General features: G+C 43.0%; 1 protein-coding gene across 4 annotated transcripts in view; it reads left to right on the top strand.

The window, feature by feature from the left end:
* Positions 1-12,671, top strand: part of LOC109891373 (receptor-type tyrosine-protein phosphatase alpha) — a 63,360-nt gene that overhangs the window by 36,302 nt on the left and 14,387 nt on the right. For 3 of the 4 annotated variants that reach the window (XM_020483860.2, XM_031825616.1, XM_031825618.1), the window contains exons 2-11: positions 1,865-1,911; positions 2,178-2,268; positions 2,485-2,908; positions 3,113-3,133; positions 5,524-5,608; positions 6,576-6,649; positions 7,244-7,380; positions 9,364-9,454; positions 10,218-10,294; positions 12,539-12,575. In XM_020483860.2, coding sequence (XP_020339449.2) covers positions 2,617-2,908; positions 3,113-3,133; positions 5,524-5,608; positions 6,576-6,649; positions 7,244-7,380; positions 9,364-9,454; positions 10,218-10,294; positions 12,539-12,575 — 814 coding nt within the window. In that variant the 5' untranslated portion in view covers positions 1,865-1,911; positions 2,178-2,268; positions 2,485-2,616. The remainder of the gene's footprint in view (positions 1-1,864; positions 1,912-2,177; positions 2,269-2,484; positions 2,909-3,112; positions 3,134-5,523; positions 5,609-6,575; positions 6,650-7,243; positions 7,381-9,363; positions 9,455-10,217; positions 10,295-12,538; positions 12,576-12,671) is intronic. The other variant, XM_031825617.1, reaches the window with a different exon arrangement.

Raw genomic sequence — 12,671 nt, 5'->3', positions numbered from 1 at the left:
CGACTCGTGGGTCCTTCGCAGTCCCTAACTTCTCGATTTATTTTCAAAAGTAGGTTAACTATGTCCCATCTTGCACATAGGACTAGGCCCAAGCTGAAATGCATACATAACATACTTTTTTCCCAGATTCCGTTTCCTTCACCGTGTCCCACTATGTGGTCGTTTATTATTCATGCACCACCTGGATACGAGACACATCCAGAACAAGAGGGAGAGAGTGACGGGGATTTAGCACACAGAATGGTGGGCTTCTATGTGCGTCCGGTGGCTCAGTTGGTTGGAGCATGGAGCTTGCAAAAATGGGGTTGTGGGTTCGATGCCCGCATGGGTCATAGTAGATTTAGGCGATATGGCCTAAAAAAATCAAATTTTGAATGTATTTATTTATTGGTGGGCTATTTACGATATATACACGACATGGCATAAGTATGTGCTGCTCGTCGAACATCTCATTCCAAAATTAATATGGAGTTGGTCCCCCTTTGCTGCTGTAACAGCCTCTTCTGGAAAAGGCTTTCCACTAGATGCTGGAACACAGCAGCGAGAACTTGCTTCCATTCAGCCACGAGCATTAGTGAGGTCGGGCACTGATGTTGGGTGATTAGGACTGGCTCGCAGTCGGCGTCCCTATTCATCCCAAAGGTGTTCCATAGGATTGAGGTCAGGGCTCTGCAGGCCAGTCAACTTCTTCAACACCTATCCCAACAAACTATTTCTGTATGTACCTCACTTTGTGCACGGGGGCATTGTCATGCTGAAGCAGGGAAGGGGCTTCATCAAACTGTTGCCACAAAGTTGGAAGCACAGAATTGTCTAGAATGTCATTGTATGCTGTAGCATTAAGATTTCCCTTCACTGTAACTAAGGGGTCTAGCCCGAACCATGACAAACAGCCCCAGACCATTATTCCTCCTCCACCAAACTTCTCAGTTGACACTATGCATTCGGGCAGGTAGCATTCTCCTGACATCCGCCAAACCCAGATTCGTCCGTCGGACTGCCAGATGGTGAAGCATGATTTATCACCCCAGAGAACCCATTTCCACTGCTACAGAGTCTAATGGCGGCGAGCTTTACGCCACTCCAGCTAACGCTTAGCATTGCGACTGGTGATCTTAGGCATGTGTGCGGCTGCGCGGCCATAGAAACACATTTCATGAAGCGCCCAACTAACAGTTCTTGTGCTGATGTTGCTTCCAGAGGCAGTTCGGAAGTCGGTAGTGAGTGTTGCAACCCAGGACAGACGATTTTTACGTGCTTCAGTACTCGGCGGTCCCGTTCTGTGAGCTTGTATGTGTTAAACTAACTGTAAATCACATTATTTAAAAGCTGCTGCTAAGTAAGCAGATAAAATAAATTATGCAGGCATTGTTTGATAACCTAACCGCAGAATATGTAGTGCATTCAGTATTGTTTTTTTTTAAACTGAGGAGATGGTCAGATATTTTGGGGATAAATCACACCTAGCAAGTTTGGGATCAGTCAATCCTTCTGGGAAAAATATTTGACCTTGACCATCCCTAATTAAAAAGGCAGAGGATGCGCACAGTACAACAATGTGATGAAGTGTGAATATTTCTGCCACCCACATACAGGAAAACGGTTCCAAGTAAATGGCATTATTACGTGTTCCACCACCCATGTTATTGACATTATATCATGTCCATGTGGGCTGTGCTGTGTAGGTAAAACCTCTCATTCTCTCAAACAGAGAATCAGGGAACATAAAAGTTTAATCAGGAGAAACGATCGCAAATGCTCTGAAGACGGCCGTGAGGCCAATACGTAAGCTTATTAAAGATCAGTGATACTATCAAGAGCAGTGTGCGGTTCTAACAGTGTCTTCCTTTCTGTTTGGATCCAGGACCACACTGTGCGAATGAGTGATTGATGCCAACTTCGCTTCTTAAGGTAAGAGGTCAACTCCTTGTTCCACTCAAATCATGATAATAAATGCATTTAAGAAGTTTTATATTCACTTGTAAAAATTTATATATCAGCCCCCATACCCCCCCCATTTTTTTTTTTTGTAAGTACCTACATTTAGTTGGATTATACTGTAAAAGTAATCACCCAGGATTAGCCTCCAGTTACAACTACAACACATCTGGATTAATAATCCAATAATCTGTTTGCACTGTGAAAGGGTAATAAGGCATGTGCCCCGATTCTCCCAGGGCAGTATGGGTGTGTGTGTCCTGCTCCTGTTGCTCAGTGTGGCCCTCGGGGTCTCCATCTCGGCCCAGGTACCACCTCCCACCCCCACAGGTAAGAAGGACCCACATGACGTCATCACCTGAACAGCCGGATCCCACCGCTGACACCATTTGACATATTCAACACTATTGTTTACTGCACCTCTCATGAAGCTGCAAATTGACTCAACAGAAATAGCCTAAATAATCTGAATATCTCACTCTCTCTCGCTCCTCTCTCTCTGTCTTTCTTCTCTCTCCTCTCTCACACCTTACCTTTAATCCCTAGGAGGTCCAGTCCCCACTGCCAAATCCAAGGACCCTCCCGCCACCACCCTCCCCAATGTTCCCTTGACAACAACCATCGCCCCCCCCTCCTCCCCCTCAAACAACCACAGCCCCGAAGGTTGCCGCACCAACAATGACAACTACCACAACCGTGGATGGTGTCATATTGACTGCAGGCCCCAGTGGTGCCACCCCTGCGCCCGTCCCCCCTCCACCACCCCCTGGCCCAACTGAAGCCCCCAAAATCCCCACAGGGGTGAACTCCACCCCGCAGCCACCCCCTGCTCCAACCACAATCAGTCAGGTAGGGGGTGGGGAGAATGGGACCTCTGTTCCAGAGACTCAGTCACCAGACACCGCCACCAACACAGACACAAAACCAACGGTGGAAGCCACGTCGGCCACTAGCGGTGCTACTGTTCCAGGTGTGTGTCTGTGTGTTAACTGTATGTTGGTTGCAGCACTTTGTGACATCTGCTGATGTAATAAGGGCTTTATAATTACATTTGATTGACATTTGATTGATAGTGGAGTGTGTGAGAGTGAAAGTCGAGAATTTAAGTGCGGGGGGGGTTGTTGTATGTTTGTTTTAGGTTTGATAGTAATGACTCTTGTTTTATCCTCCTCAGGTGGTGGAGAAGAAGACACCGGTAAGACTGTGTGTGAGGTTTTGATGTCTCATTACAATGGCATGCCAAGCGTTCATACAACCGCGCTGACAATTTATGATAGCATGACAGATGTCATAAGCAGTCGTGGTAGCGATGTGCCAATAATTTAACTGGCCTGTCGAACACACGCAGTATTCAAGCCCTCCAGTATCTCTCCTCTGTCTGTGGTTTCTGTCCGTCCTCTATGCCTATGAGACATTGAAATTAAATGGACCGAATAGTCCCTCTTCTCAGTTTCAATTACCTTCCTAACAATGTGGTGCAGCACCATTCAATGTGTACATTGTCCCTTAGAGAACACTAAAAATTCCACAGAATAATGAAAAATGAACAACAATTAGCTGAAATAGCCAAGATGGCAGTTTGAACCACATGAAATCAAATGTGGCCCATGTGGCTCAGTTGGTAAGAGTAGCTTAGTGCTAGCAATGCCAGGGTTTTGGGTTCGATTCCCACTGGGATCACTATCACTTACTGTTGATTTTATCCAACCTGCAAAACACCAGTCTCAACTTCAACAGTGAAGAGGCGACTCCGGGATGCTGGCCTTCTAGGCAGAATTGCAAAGAAAAAGCCATGTCTCAGACTGGCCCCCAAAAAAGATTAAGATGGGCAAAATAACACAGACACTGGACAGAGGAACTCTGCCGAGAAGGCCAGCATCCCGGAGTCGCCTCTTCGCTGTTGACGTTGAGTCTGCCAGTGAAGCTGCCAGTTGAGAACTTGTGAGGCATCTGTTTCTCAAACAAGACACTCTAATGTACTTGTCCTCTTGCTCAGTTGTGCACTGGGGCCTCCCACTCCTCTTTCTATTCTGGTTACATGGAATAGCCTTAATTTCTCAGAACAGGAATAAACTGATGAGTTTCAGAAGAAAGTCCTTTGTTTCTGGCCATTTTGAGCCTGTAATCAAACTCACAAATGCTGATGCTCCAGATACTCAACTAGGGTCAGTTTTATTGCTTCTTTAATCAGAACCACAGTTTTCAGCTGTGCTAATATAATTGCAAAAGGGTTTTCAAATGATCAATTAGCCTTTTTAAAATGATGAACTTGGATTAGCTAACACAACGTGCCATTGAAACACAGGAGTGATGGATGCTGATAATGGGCCTCTGTAGATATTCCATTAAAAATCTGCCGTTTCCAGCTACAATAGTCATTTACAACATTCGCAATATCTACACTGTATTTCTGATCAATTTGATGTTATTTTAATGGACAATAAAATGTAAATGTTGGTTGTTTTTTGCTCTAGGACACCCACAGACCTCACATGACTTGTCTTTTGGTAGTGAATCTGTTATTCTATGCGTTTGTATTGGCTAATACCAGTAAGGCCAAAAATAATTTCTTTAAATTATTATTTAGAAAATGTATCCTTCAAGGGGTCTTGAAATTCAAAATCAAATAGCTAAATGATCCTTAGTATGACCTTATTCATACAATGTAATATAGCTTAGTAGATCCCCCTTCCCCCTGGCTTAGACTCTTAATAGTTAATAACGTCTCTATAACAACGGTTAATGACGTCTCTATAACGATGGTTAATGACGTCTCTGTAATGACGGTTAAGGACCTCTCATGTCACTGGGATGAAAATTTTACGTAAGACATAACGAAGCTGCCCAGTTTAACTGTCACCATGATGTCCTTAGTTAGGAGCTCCTGTAATCAGTGTAGAAGTCACAAAGCAGCCAGAGTTGCATATAGCCTGTCTAACATGTTTACCATTAACCATATTAAATAGAATTGTTTTTCTTTTCAAATACTTAATTTGTGCACTTGATCAAGCTTGCTTAGCGCAAAGTGCCAACCCAAACCCAATTTGTCACTCCAGACAGGCTCAATCATTTGTCAAATCAGTCAAATACAGTTTGAACACAAGCCTGACGCCAGCCTCCTGTTTTGTAGCCTATCATGTGAATTAAATAGTGATGTATCTACACTCTCAAGGACAGTGTCCACATGTACGCTCAGCACGGTTATTTTTCTTAGAGAGCAAACCAAATATTACCACACCAGCCACCTTCCCCATCTTGCTTTTGTAGGTACTGGGAATGAAAGAAGTTGCCTTGCCAAAGGGAATCCCAGTGCTGACATGAAAATGTAGGCTAGTGAACCGGCAACCAGGGGGTTTCTGGTGTCTCTTGTGCCCGGCCGCCACCTACTACCGTTGTGCCCTTGTGCGAGGCAATGTGCTCCAGGGGCGCTGCTCTGAGGCTGACCCTGTGCTGCTCCCAGCCTGTCGTGTGTTTGTGTGTTGAGTCTTGTAATGTGACCAACATAAGACAAGTAGTCATTGTACAATGGATAGATACACTTTTTTTTAAATATGTTGTGAATTATCTCTCTCCTGTCTCTCTCAGATGACACACCCATCATTGCGGTGATGGTGGCTCTGTCGTCCCTGCTCGTCATTGTCTTCATCATCATCATCCTCTACATGCTCAGGTCAGTCACTCACTCAGGTAAAAACCACCCACGCCGCTAACCCTGACCCACACCGCTAACCCTGACCCACACCGCTAACTCGGACCCACACTGCTCACCTGGTTCCTGTTCATTAGAGCACACGGTAACAAAACAATTTTCAACAAAGTGAGAGAGAGTTCAGCTAGTACCTTGGCTGAGTTCAGCTAGTACCTTGGCTGAGTTCAGCTTGTACCTTGGCTGAGTTCAGCTTGTACCTGTCCTTTTCAAATGTTGTCTCCCTGCTGAACACAACCATGGGGTGGGTTCCCTGAAAGCTTTGTGGCAAAAATTACGACCATGCCCCACAGCAGTGAGAGAGTCAGAATGGTTCAATCTTATGTTTGACAATCCATCTTCTTCGTTTGAAGCGAGCAAAGTGCTCAGAATTAAGCCTTTTGCTGTTCTGCAAGGGGCCTGGGTCTATACTCTAAGTCAGGGTGAAAATAGTGCCGCATTAGCTACGAAGCTTTAGGGGGACTTGCCCCTGGGTCCTGTTCATGAGGCACCAAAGAGAAAAAAACGGACTGACACCGGGAGGGCTTCCTGAACTTGTCCAATAAAAAATGCTTGTTTTGTCCAAAAATAAACAAGTACTATTGCTATGGTGCGCCATAATGAATACATCCCTGGTTTTCTGCCTGACAGAAGTGTCTTCAGCCTCATCTCAGGCTGGCATATTTAAACTGAAAAGAAAAGTGTGTAGAGCATTACAATATTGAGACATGAGACCCACGTAAAACGCTAACTGTCTTGTACACACAAACCTACTCACACAATTCATTACCGTTTTTAAAGGGCAGAGCAGGAAATGGCTTTCTTGTCACCTTTCATACACTCACACCCTATTGAGGACTATTGATGAACTAAGTGTTACAGACGTTACCATGGCAATGGCAGTGTGTGTCATTCTGGATATATCTATTCATGTATGTCGTGTGATTGACAGGTTTAAGAAGTACAAGCAGGCCGGCAGCCATTCCAACTCCTTCAGGCTGACCAACGGTAGATCAGACGATACAGGTAAAATCACTGTAGTTGTGTGAACACACGTTTTACCTGTGGTAGCACAAATACAGGGACTTGTAATCTATATCATAGCCAACTTTCTGCATTGTTCTCTGTTTGGATAAGATCACATTGGTTTTGTAGTCATTTACTGGTTCTCGGCCTATGCTGTTGTTCCACTTGTGGTTCAGTAGCAGCGTTGGATTGGTTTACAGCGCCCCCTTGTGGGCTTTTGTTACAGAACAGACAGTCCGTTTGGAGACATTGCGTGTGCAGATTGGAATGTAATGTTTAGGACATGTAATATATAATATATTTTTCTACAGTGTATTGATTTAGTTTATAATCATTGGTTGGTGAATGTGTCACTATCTGGCTCTTACAACAGGTTTTTGTTATTGTATTTTACTGTAAAAGTTATTGAAATACTATGTATAGTGTATATAATTAATTGTATTTGTATAATTTATTGTTGGCAGTGTCACAACAAAGGGTTTATGTCTCTATCTTTCTGTCTCTGTCTATCTCCTGTGGAACTCTCTCAACCCATTCCTTCCCTCCTCTCTTTCCTCTCCCTCTTCCCTCCCTTCCTGCTTCCTGCTCTTGCAGAGCTCCAGAGTGTGCCACTATTGGCCCGTTCACCCAGCACCAACAGGAAGTACCCTCCCCTTGTTGTCGACAAGCTGGAGGAGGAGATGAATCGTCGCATGGCTGACGACAACAAGCTCTTCCGGGAGGAGTTCAACGTATGAAGTCCTTATGCACGCACACACATATATATATATTCTCATACTCTCACACGTACTCACACATTTACATTTATACACACACATTTTAGTCGTCTATGGGCCATATCAGGACAATGGGCAGATCGTCCTTGCAACTAGAACCCTCTATGTTTGTGATTCTAGCTACTGACTCAGATTGGAGAGGTACTAACTTACACAGAGCCTATGGCTGTGTTCCAATAACTTACACAGAGCCTATGGCTGTGTTCCAATAACTTACACAGAGCCTATGGCTGTGTTCCAATAACTTACACAGAGCCTATGGCTGTGTTCCAATAACTTACACAGAGCCTATGGCTGTGTTCCAATAACTTACACAGAGCCTATGGCTGTGTTCCAATAACTTACACAGAGCCTATGGCTGTGTTCCAATAACTTACACAGAGCCTATGGCTGTGTTCCAATAACTTACACAGAGCCTATGGCTGTGTTCCAATAACTTACACAGAGCCTATGGCTGTGTTCCAATAACTTACACAGAGCCTATGGCTGTGTTCCAATAACTTACACAGAGCCTATGGCTGTGTTCCAATAACTTACACAGAGCCTATGGCTGTGTTCCAATAACTTACACAGAGCCTATGGCTGTGTTCCAATAACTTACACAGAGCCTATGGCTGTGTTCCAATAACTTACACAGAGCCTATGGCTGTGTTCCAATAACTTACACAGAGCCTATGGCTGTGTTCCAATAACTTACACAGAGCCTATGGCTGTGTTCCAATAACTTACACAGAGCCTATGGCTGTGTTCCAATAACTTACACAGAGCCTATGGCTGTGTTCCAATAACTTACACAGAGCCTATGGCTGTGTTCCAATAACTTACACAGAGCCTATGGCTGTGTTCCAATAACTTACACAGAGCCTATGGCTGTGTTCCAATAACTTACACAGAGCCTATGGCTGTGTTCCAATAACTTACACAGAGCCTATGGCTGTGTTCCAATAACTTACACAGAGCCTATGGCTGTGTTCCAATAACTTACACAGAGCCTATGGCTGTGTTCCAATAACTTACACAGAGCCTATGGCTGTGTTCCAATAACTTACACAGAGCCTATGGCTGTGTTCCAATAACTTACACAGAGCCTATGGCTGTGTTCCAATAACTTACACAGAGCCTATGGCTGTGTTCCAATAACTTACACAGAGCCTATGGCTGTGTTCCAATAACTTACACAGAAACTATGGCTGTGTTCCAATAACTTACACAGAGCCTATGGCTGTGTTCCAATAACTTACACAGAGCCTATGGCTGTGTTCCAATAACTTACACAGAGCCTATGGCTGTGTTCCAATAACTTACACAGAGCCTATGGCTGTGTTCCAATAACTTACACAGAGCCTATGGCTGTGTTCCAATAACTTACACAGAGCCTATGGCTGTGTTCCAATAACTTACACAGAGCCTATGGCTGTGTTCCAATAACTTACACAGAGCCTATGGCTGTGTTCCAATAACTTACACAGAGCCTATGGCTGTGTTCCAATAACTTACACAGAGCCTATGGCTGTGTTCCAATAACTTACACAGAGCCTATGGCTGTGTTCCAATAACTTACACAGAGCCTATGGCTGTGTTCCAATAACTTACACAGAGCCTATGGCTGTGTTCCAATAACTTACACAGAGCCTATGGCTGTGTTCCAATAACTTACACAGAGCCTATGGCTGTGTTCCAATAACTTACACAGAGCCTATGGCTGTGTTCCAATAACTTACACAGAGCCTATGGCTGTGTTCCAATAACTTACACAGAGCCTATGGCTGTGTTCCAATACTTCCTGATTCCCTTTCCCGTTCTTCCCTTGTTTGCTTTATTTTGGTGTCCAGCAGAGCTGGTTTTGGGAATAAGAATATCACCCATAGAAACGCATCACTGGGAATTCAGCTAATATCACTGTTACCTGTCTGTGTGTCTAATGCGCTCTGTGTCCAGGCGCTGCCGGTGTGTCCCATTCAGGCGTCGTGCGACGCGGCCTCTAAAGAGGAGAACAAGGATAAAAACCGCTACGTCAACATCCTGCCATGTGAGTCCTCAACATGGTGCTAAAGCCTGATTCAACCTTTGGGAGCGTACTGTGCTGGCTTGTATGTTTCCTTTCCAGTACTGTTCCAGCATCTATGGTGGATGCGTAACACCGCCAGTATAGCTTGGATCAGTTCGGCCCAATAGTCTGAATCGGGCACTAGTCTGTCATATTACTCTTCCTGGAACAGACTTTAAATGAGCTACATTTAATATTTTAACCATAATTCTTTTTTTTAAGGACACTGCTTAATAATGCCTAACATCTCATGGTGGCTTCTTACCATTTGCAAAGATGTAATACTTTCAGAAGAAAGTTATTTGTTTCTGTCCATTTTGAGCCTGTAATCAAACCCACAAATGCTGATGCTCCAGATACTCAACTAGTCTAAAGAAGGCCAGTTTTATTTCTTCTTTAATCAGAACAACAGTGTTCAGCTAAGCTAACATAATTGCTAAAGGGTTTTCGAATGATCAATTAGCCTTTTTAAAATGATAAACTTGGATTAGCTAACACAACGTGCCATTGGAACACAGGAGTGACGGTTGCTGATAATGGGCTTCTAATGGACATTAGCAATGTCTACACTGTATTTCTGATCAATTTGATGTTATTTTAATGGACAAAAAAATGTGCTTTTCTTTAAAAAAAACAAGGACATTTCTAAGTGACCCCAAACTTTTGAACAGTAGTGTAAATGTTACATGTAGCTCCTTTAAAACAGGCTGGCCATTCAGCTAATCAAGGTTCTGTTGTGTTTCAGATGATCACTCCAGGGTGCATTTGTCATCACTAGAGGGAGTTCCAGACTCTGACTTCATTAACGCATCCTTCATCAACGTGAGTGACGCCACAAGCCATTGGCATCAATGACAGGCTCTGAATTGTTTTTTTGTTTTTTTAGCTACTCCTTGGCCAGGTCTCCCTTGTAAAATAGGTCTTTTGACCTTAATTGAACTTCCTGGTAAAATAAATAAATAAAAGGTTGCCTTAGAATAGTATTTTTCATCACTCTCGCTCTCCGTCCCTCTCTCTCCTTTGTTCTTTCTCTCTTTTTTTACAAAATAAAAATAATTCATTTGTAGAACGCAGGTCCCACGCTAAATGCACATGAAGTAGAAACAACATCAATACATTAAAAAGTAGACTAACATCGATGATACAGCAGAACATTACCTAACAACGCAAGACCTGGTCATTAAACATCGATGATACAGCAGAACATTACCTAACAACGCAAGACCTGGTCATTAAACATCGATGATACAGCAGAACATTACCTAACAACGCAAGACCTGGTCATTAAACATCGATGATACAGCAGAACATTACCTAACAACGCAAGACCTGGTCATTAAACATCGATGATACAGCAGAACATTACCTAACAACGCAAGACCTGGTCATTAAACATCGATGATACAGCAGAACATTACCTAACAACGCAAGACCTGGTCATTAAACATCGATGATACAGCAGAACATTACCTAACAATGCAAGACAAGGTCATTAAACATCGATGATACAGCAGAACATTACCTAACAACGCAAGACCTGGTCATTAAACATCGATGATACAGCAGAACATTACCTAACAACGCAAGACCTGGTCATTAAACATCGATGATACAGCAGAACATTACCTAACAACGCAAGACCTGGTCATTAAACATCGATGATACAGCAGAACATTACCTAACAACGCAAGACCTGGTCATTAAACATCGATGATACATCAGAACATTACCTAACAACGCAAGACCTGGTCATTAAACATCGATGATACAGCAGAACATTACCTAACAACGCAAGACCTGGTCATTAAACATCGATGATACAGCAGAACATTACCTAACAACGCAAGACCTGGTCATTAAACATCGATGATACAGCAGAACATTACCTAACAACGCAAGACCTGGTCATTAAACATCGATGATACAGCAGAACATTACCTAACAACGCAAGACCTGGTCATTAAACATCGATGATACATCAGAACATTACCTAACAACGCAAGACCTGGTCATTAAACATCGATGATACAGCAGAACATTACCTAACAACGCAAGACCTGGTCATTAAACATCGATGATACATCAGAACATTACCTAACAACGCAAGACCTGGTCATTAAACATCGATGATACAGCAGAACATTACCTAACAACGCAAGACCTGGTCATTAAACATCGATGATACAGCAGAACATTACCTAACAACGCAAGACCTGGTCATTAAACATCGATGATACATCAGAACATTACCTAACAACGCAAGACCTGGTCATTAAACATTGATGATACAGCAGAACATTACCTAACAACGCAAGACCTGGTCATTAAACATTGATGATACAGCAGAACATTACCTAACAACGCAAGACCTGGTCATTAAACATCGATGATACAGCAGAACATTACCTAACAACGCAAGACCTGGTCATTAAACATTGATGATACAGCAGAACATTACCTAACAATGCAAGACAAGGTCATTAAACATCGATGATACAGCAGAACATTACCTAACAACGCAAGACCTGGTCATTAAACATCGATGATACAGCAGAACATTACCTAACAACGCAAGACCTGGTCATTAAACATCGATGATACAGCAGAACATTACCTAACAACGCAAGACCTGGTCATTAAACATCGATGATACAGCAGAACATTACCTAACAACGCAAGACCTGGTCATTAAACATTGATGATACATCAGAACATTACCTAACGATGCAAGACAAGGTCATTAAACATCGATGATACAGCAGAACATTACCTAACAATGCAAGACAATGTCATTAAACATCGATGATACAGCAGAACATTACCTAACAATGCAAGACAAGGTCATTAAACATCGATGATACAGCAGAACATTACCTAACAATGCAAGACAAGGTCATTAAACATCGATGATACAGCAGAACATTACCTAACAACGCAAGACAAGGTCATTAAACATTGATGATACAGCAGAACATTACCTAATATTACAGACACAGTCATTACACCTATTCAGCGATCAAACATTTTTCTCACACTCTTCCTCTTCTGCCTTCCTCTTGTTCACAGGGTTACCAAGAGAAGAACAAGTTCATTGCAGCTCAAGGTAAAGAGGCTACTCTAGCCACTGGGATAGTCTAATGTGGTGATTGCCATGTTAATATTACCACATATATCATTGCCTGTGCAAACATATAGGAAA

This window comes from Oncorhynchus kisutch, linkage group LG5 (genome assembly GCF_002021735.2).
Source record: "Oncorhynchus kisutch isolate 150728-3 linkage group LG5, Okis_V2, whole genome shotgun sequence".
In the NCBI taxonomy this organism is placed as follows: Eukaryota; Metazoa; Chordata; class Actinopteri; order Salmoniformes; family Salmonidae; genus Oncorhynchus; species Oncorhynchus kisutch.
The sequence above is the reverse complement of the archived record's forward strand: the minus strand, read 5'-3'. Positions and strand labels throughout refer to the sequence as shown.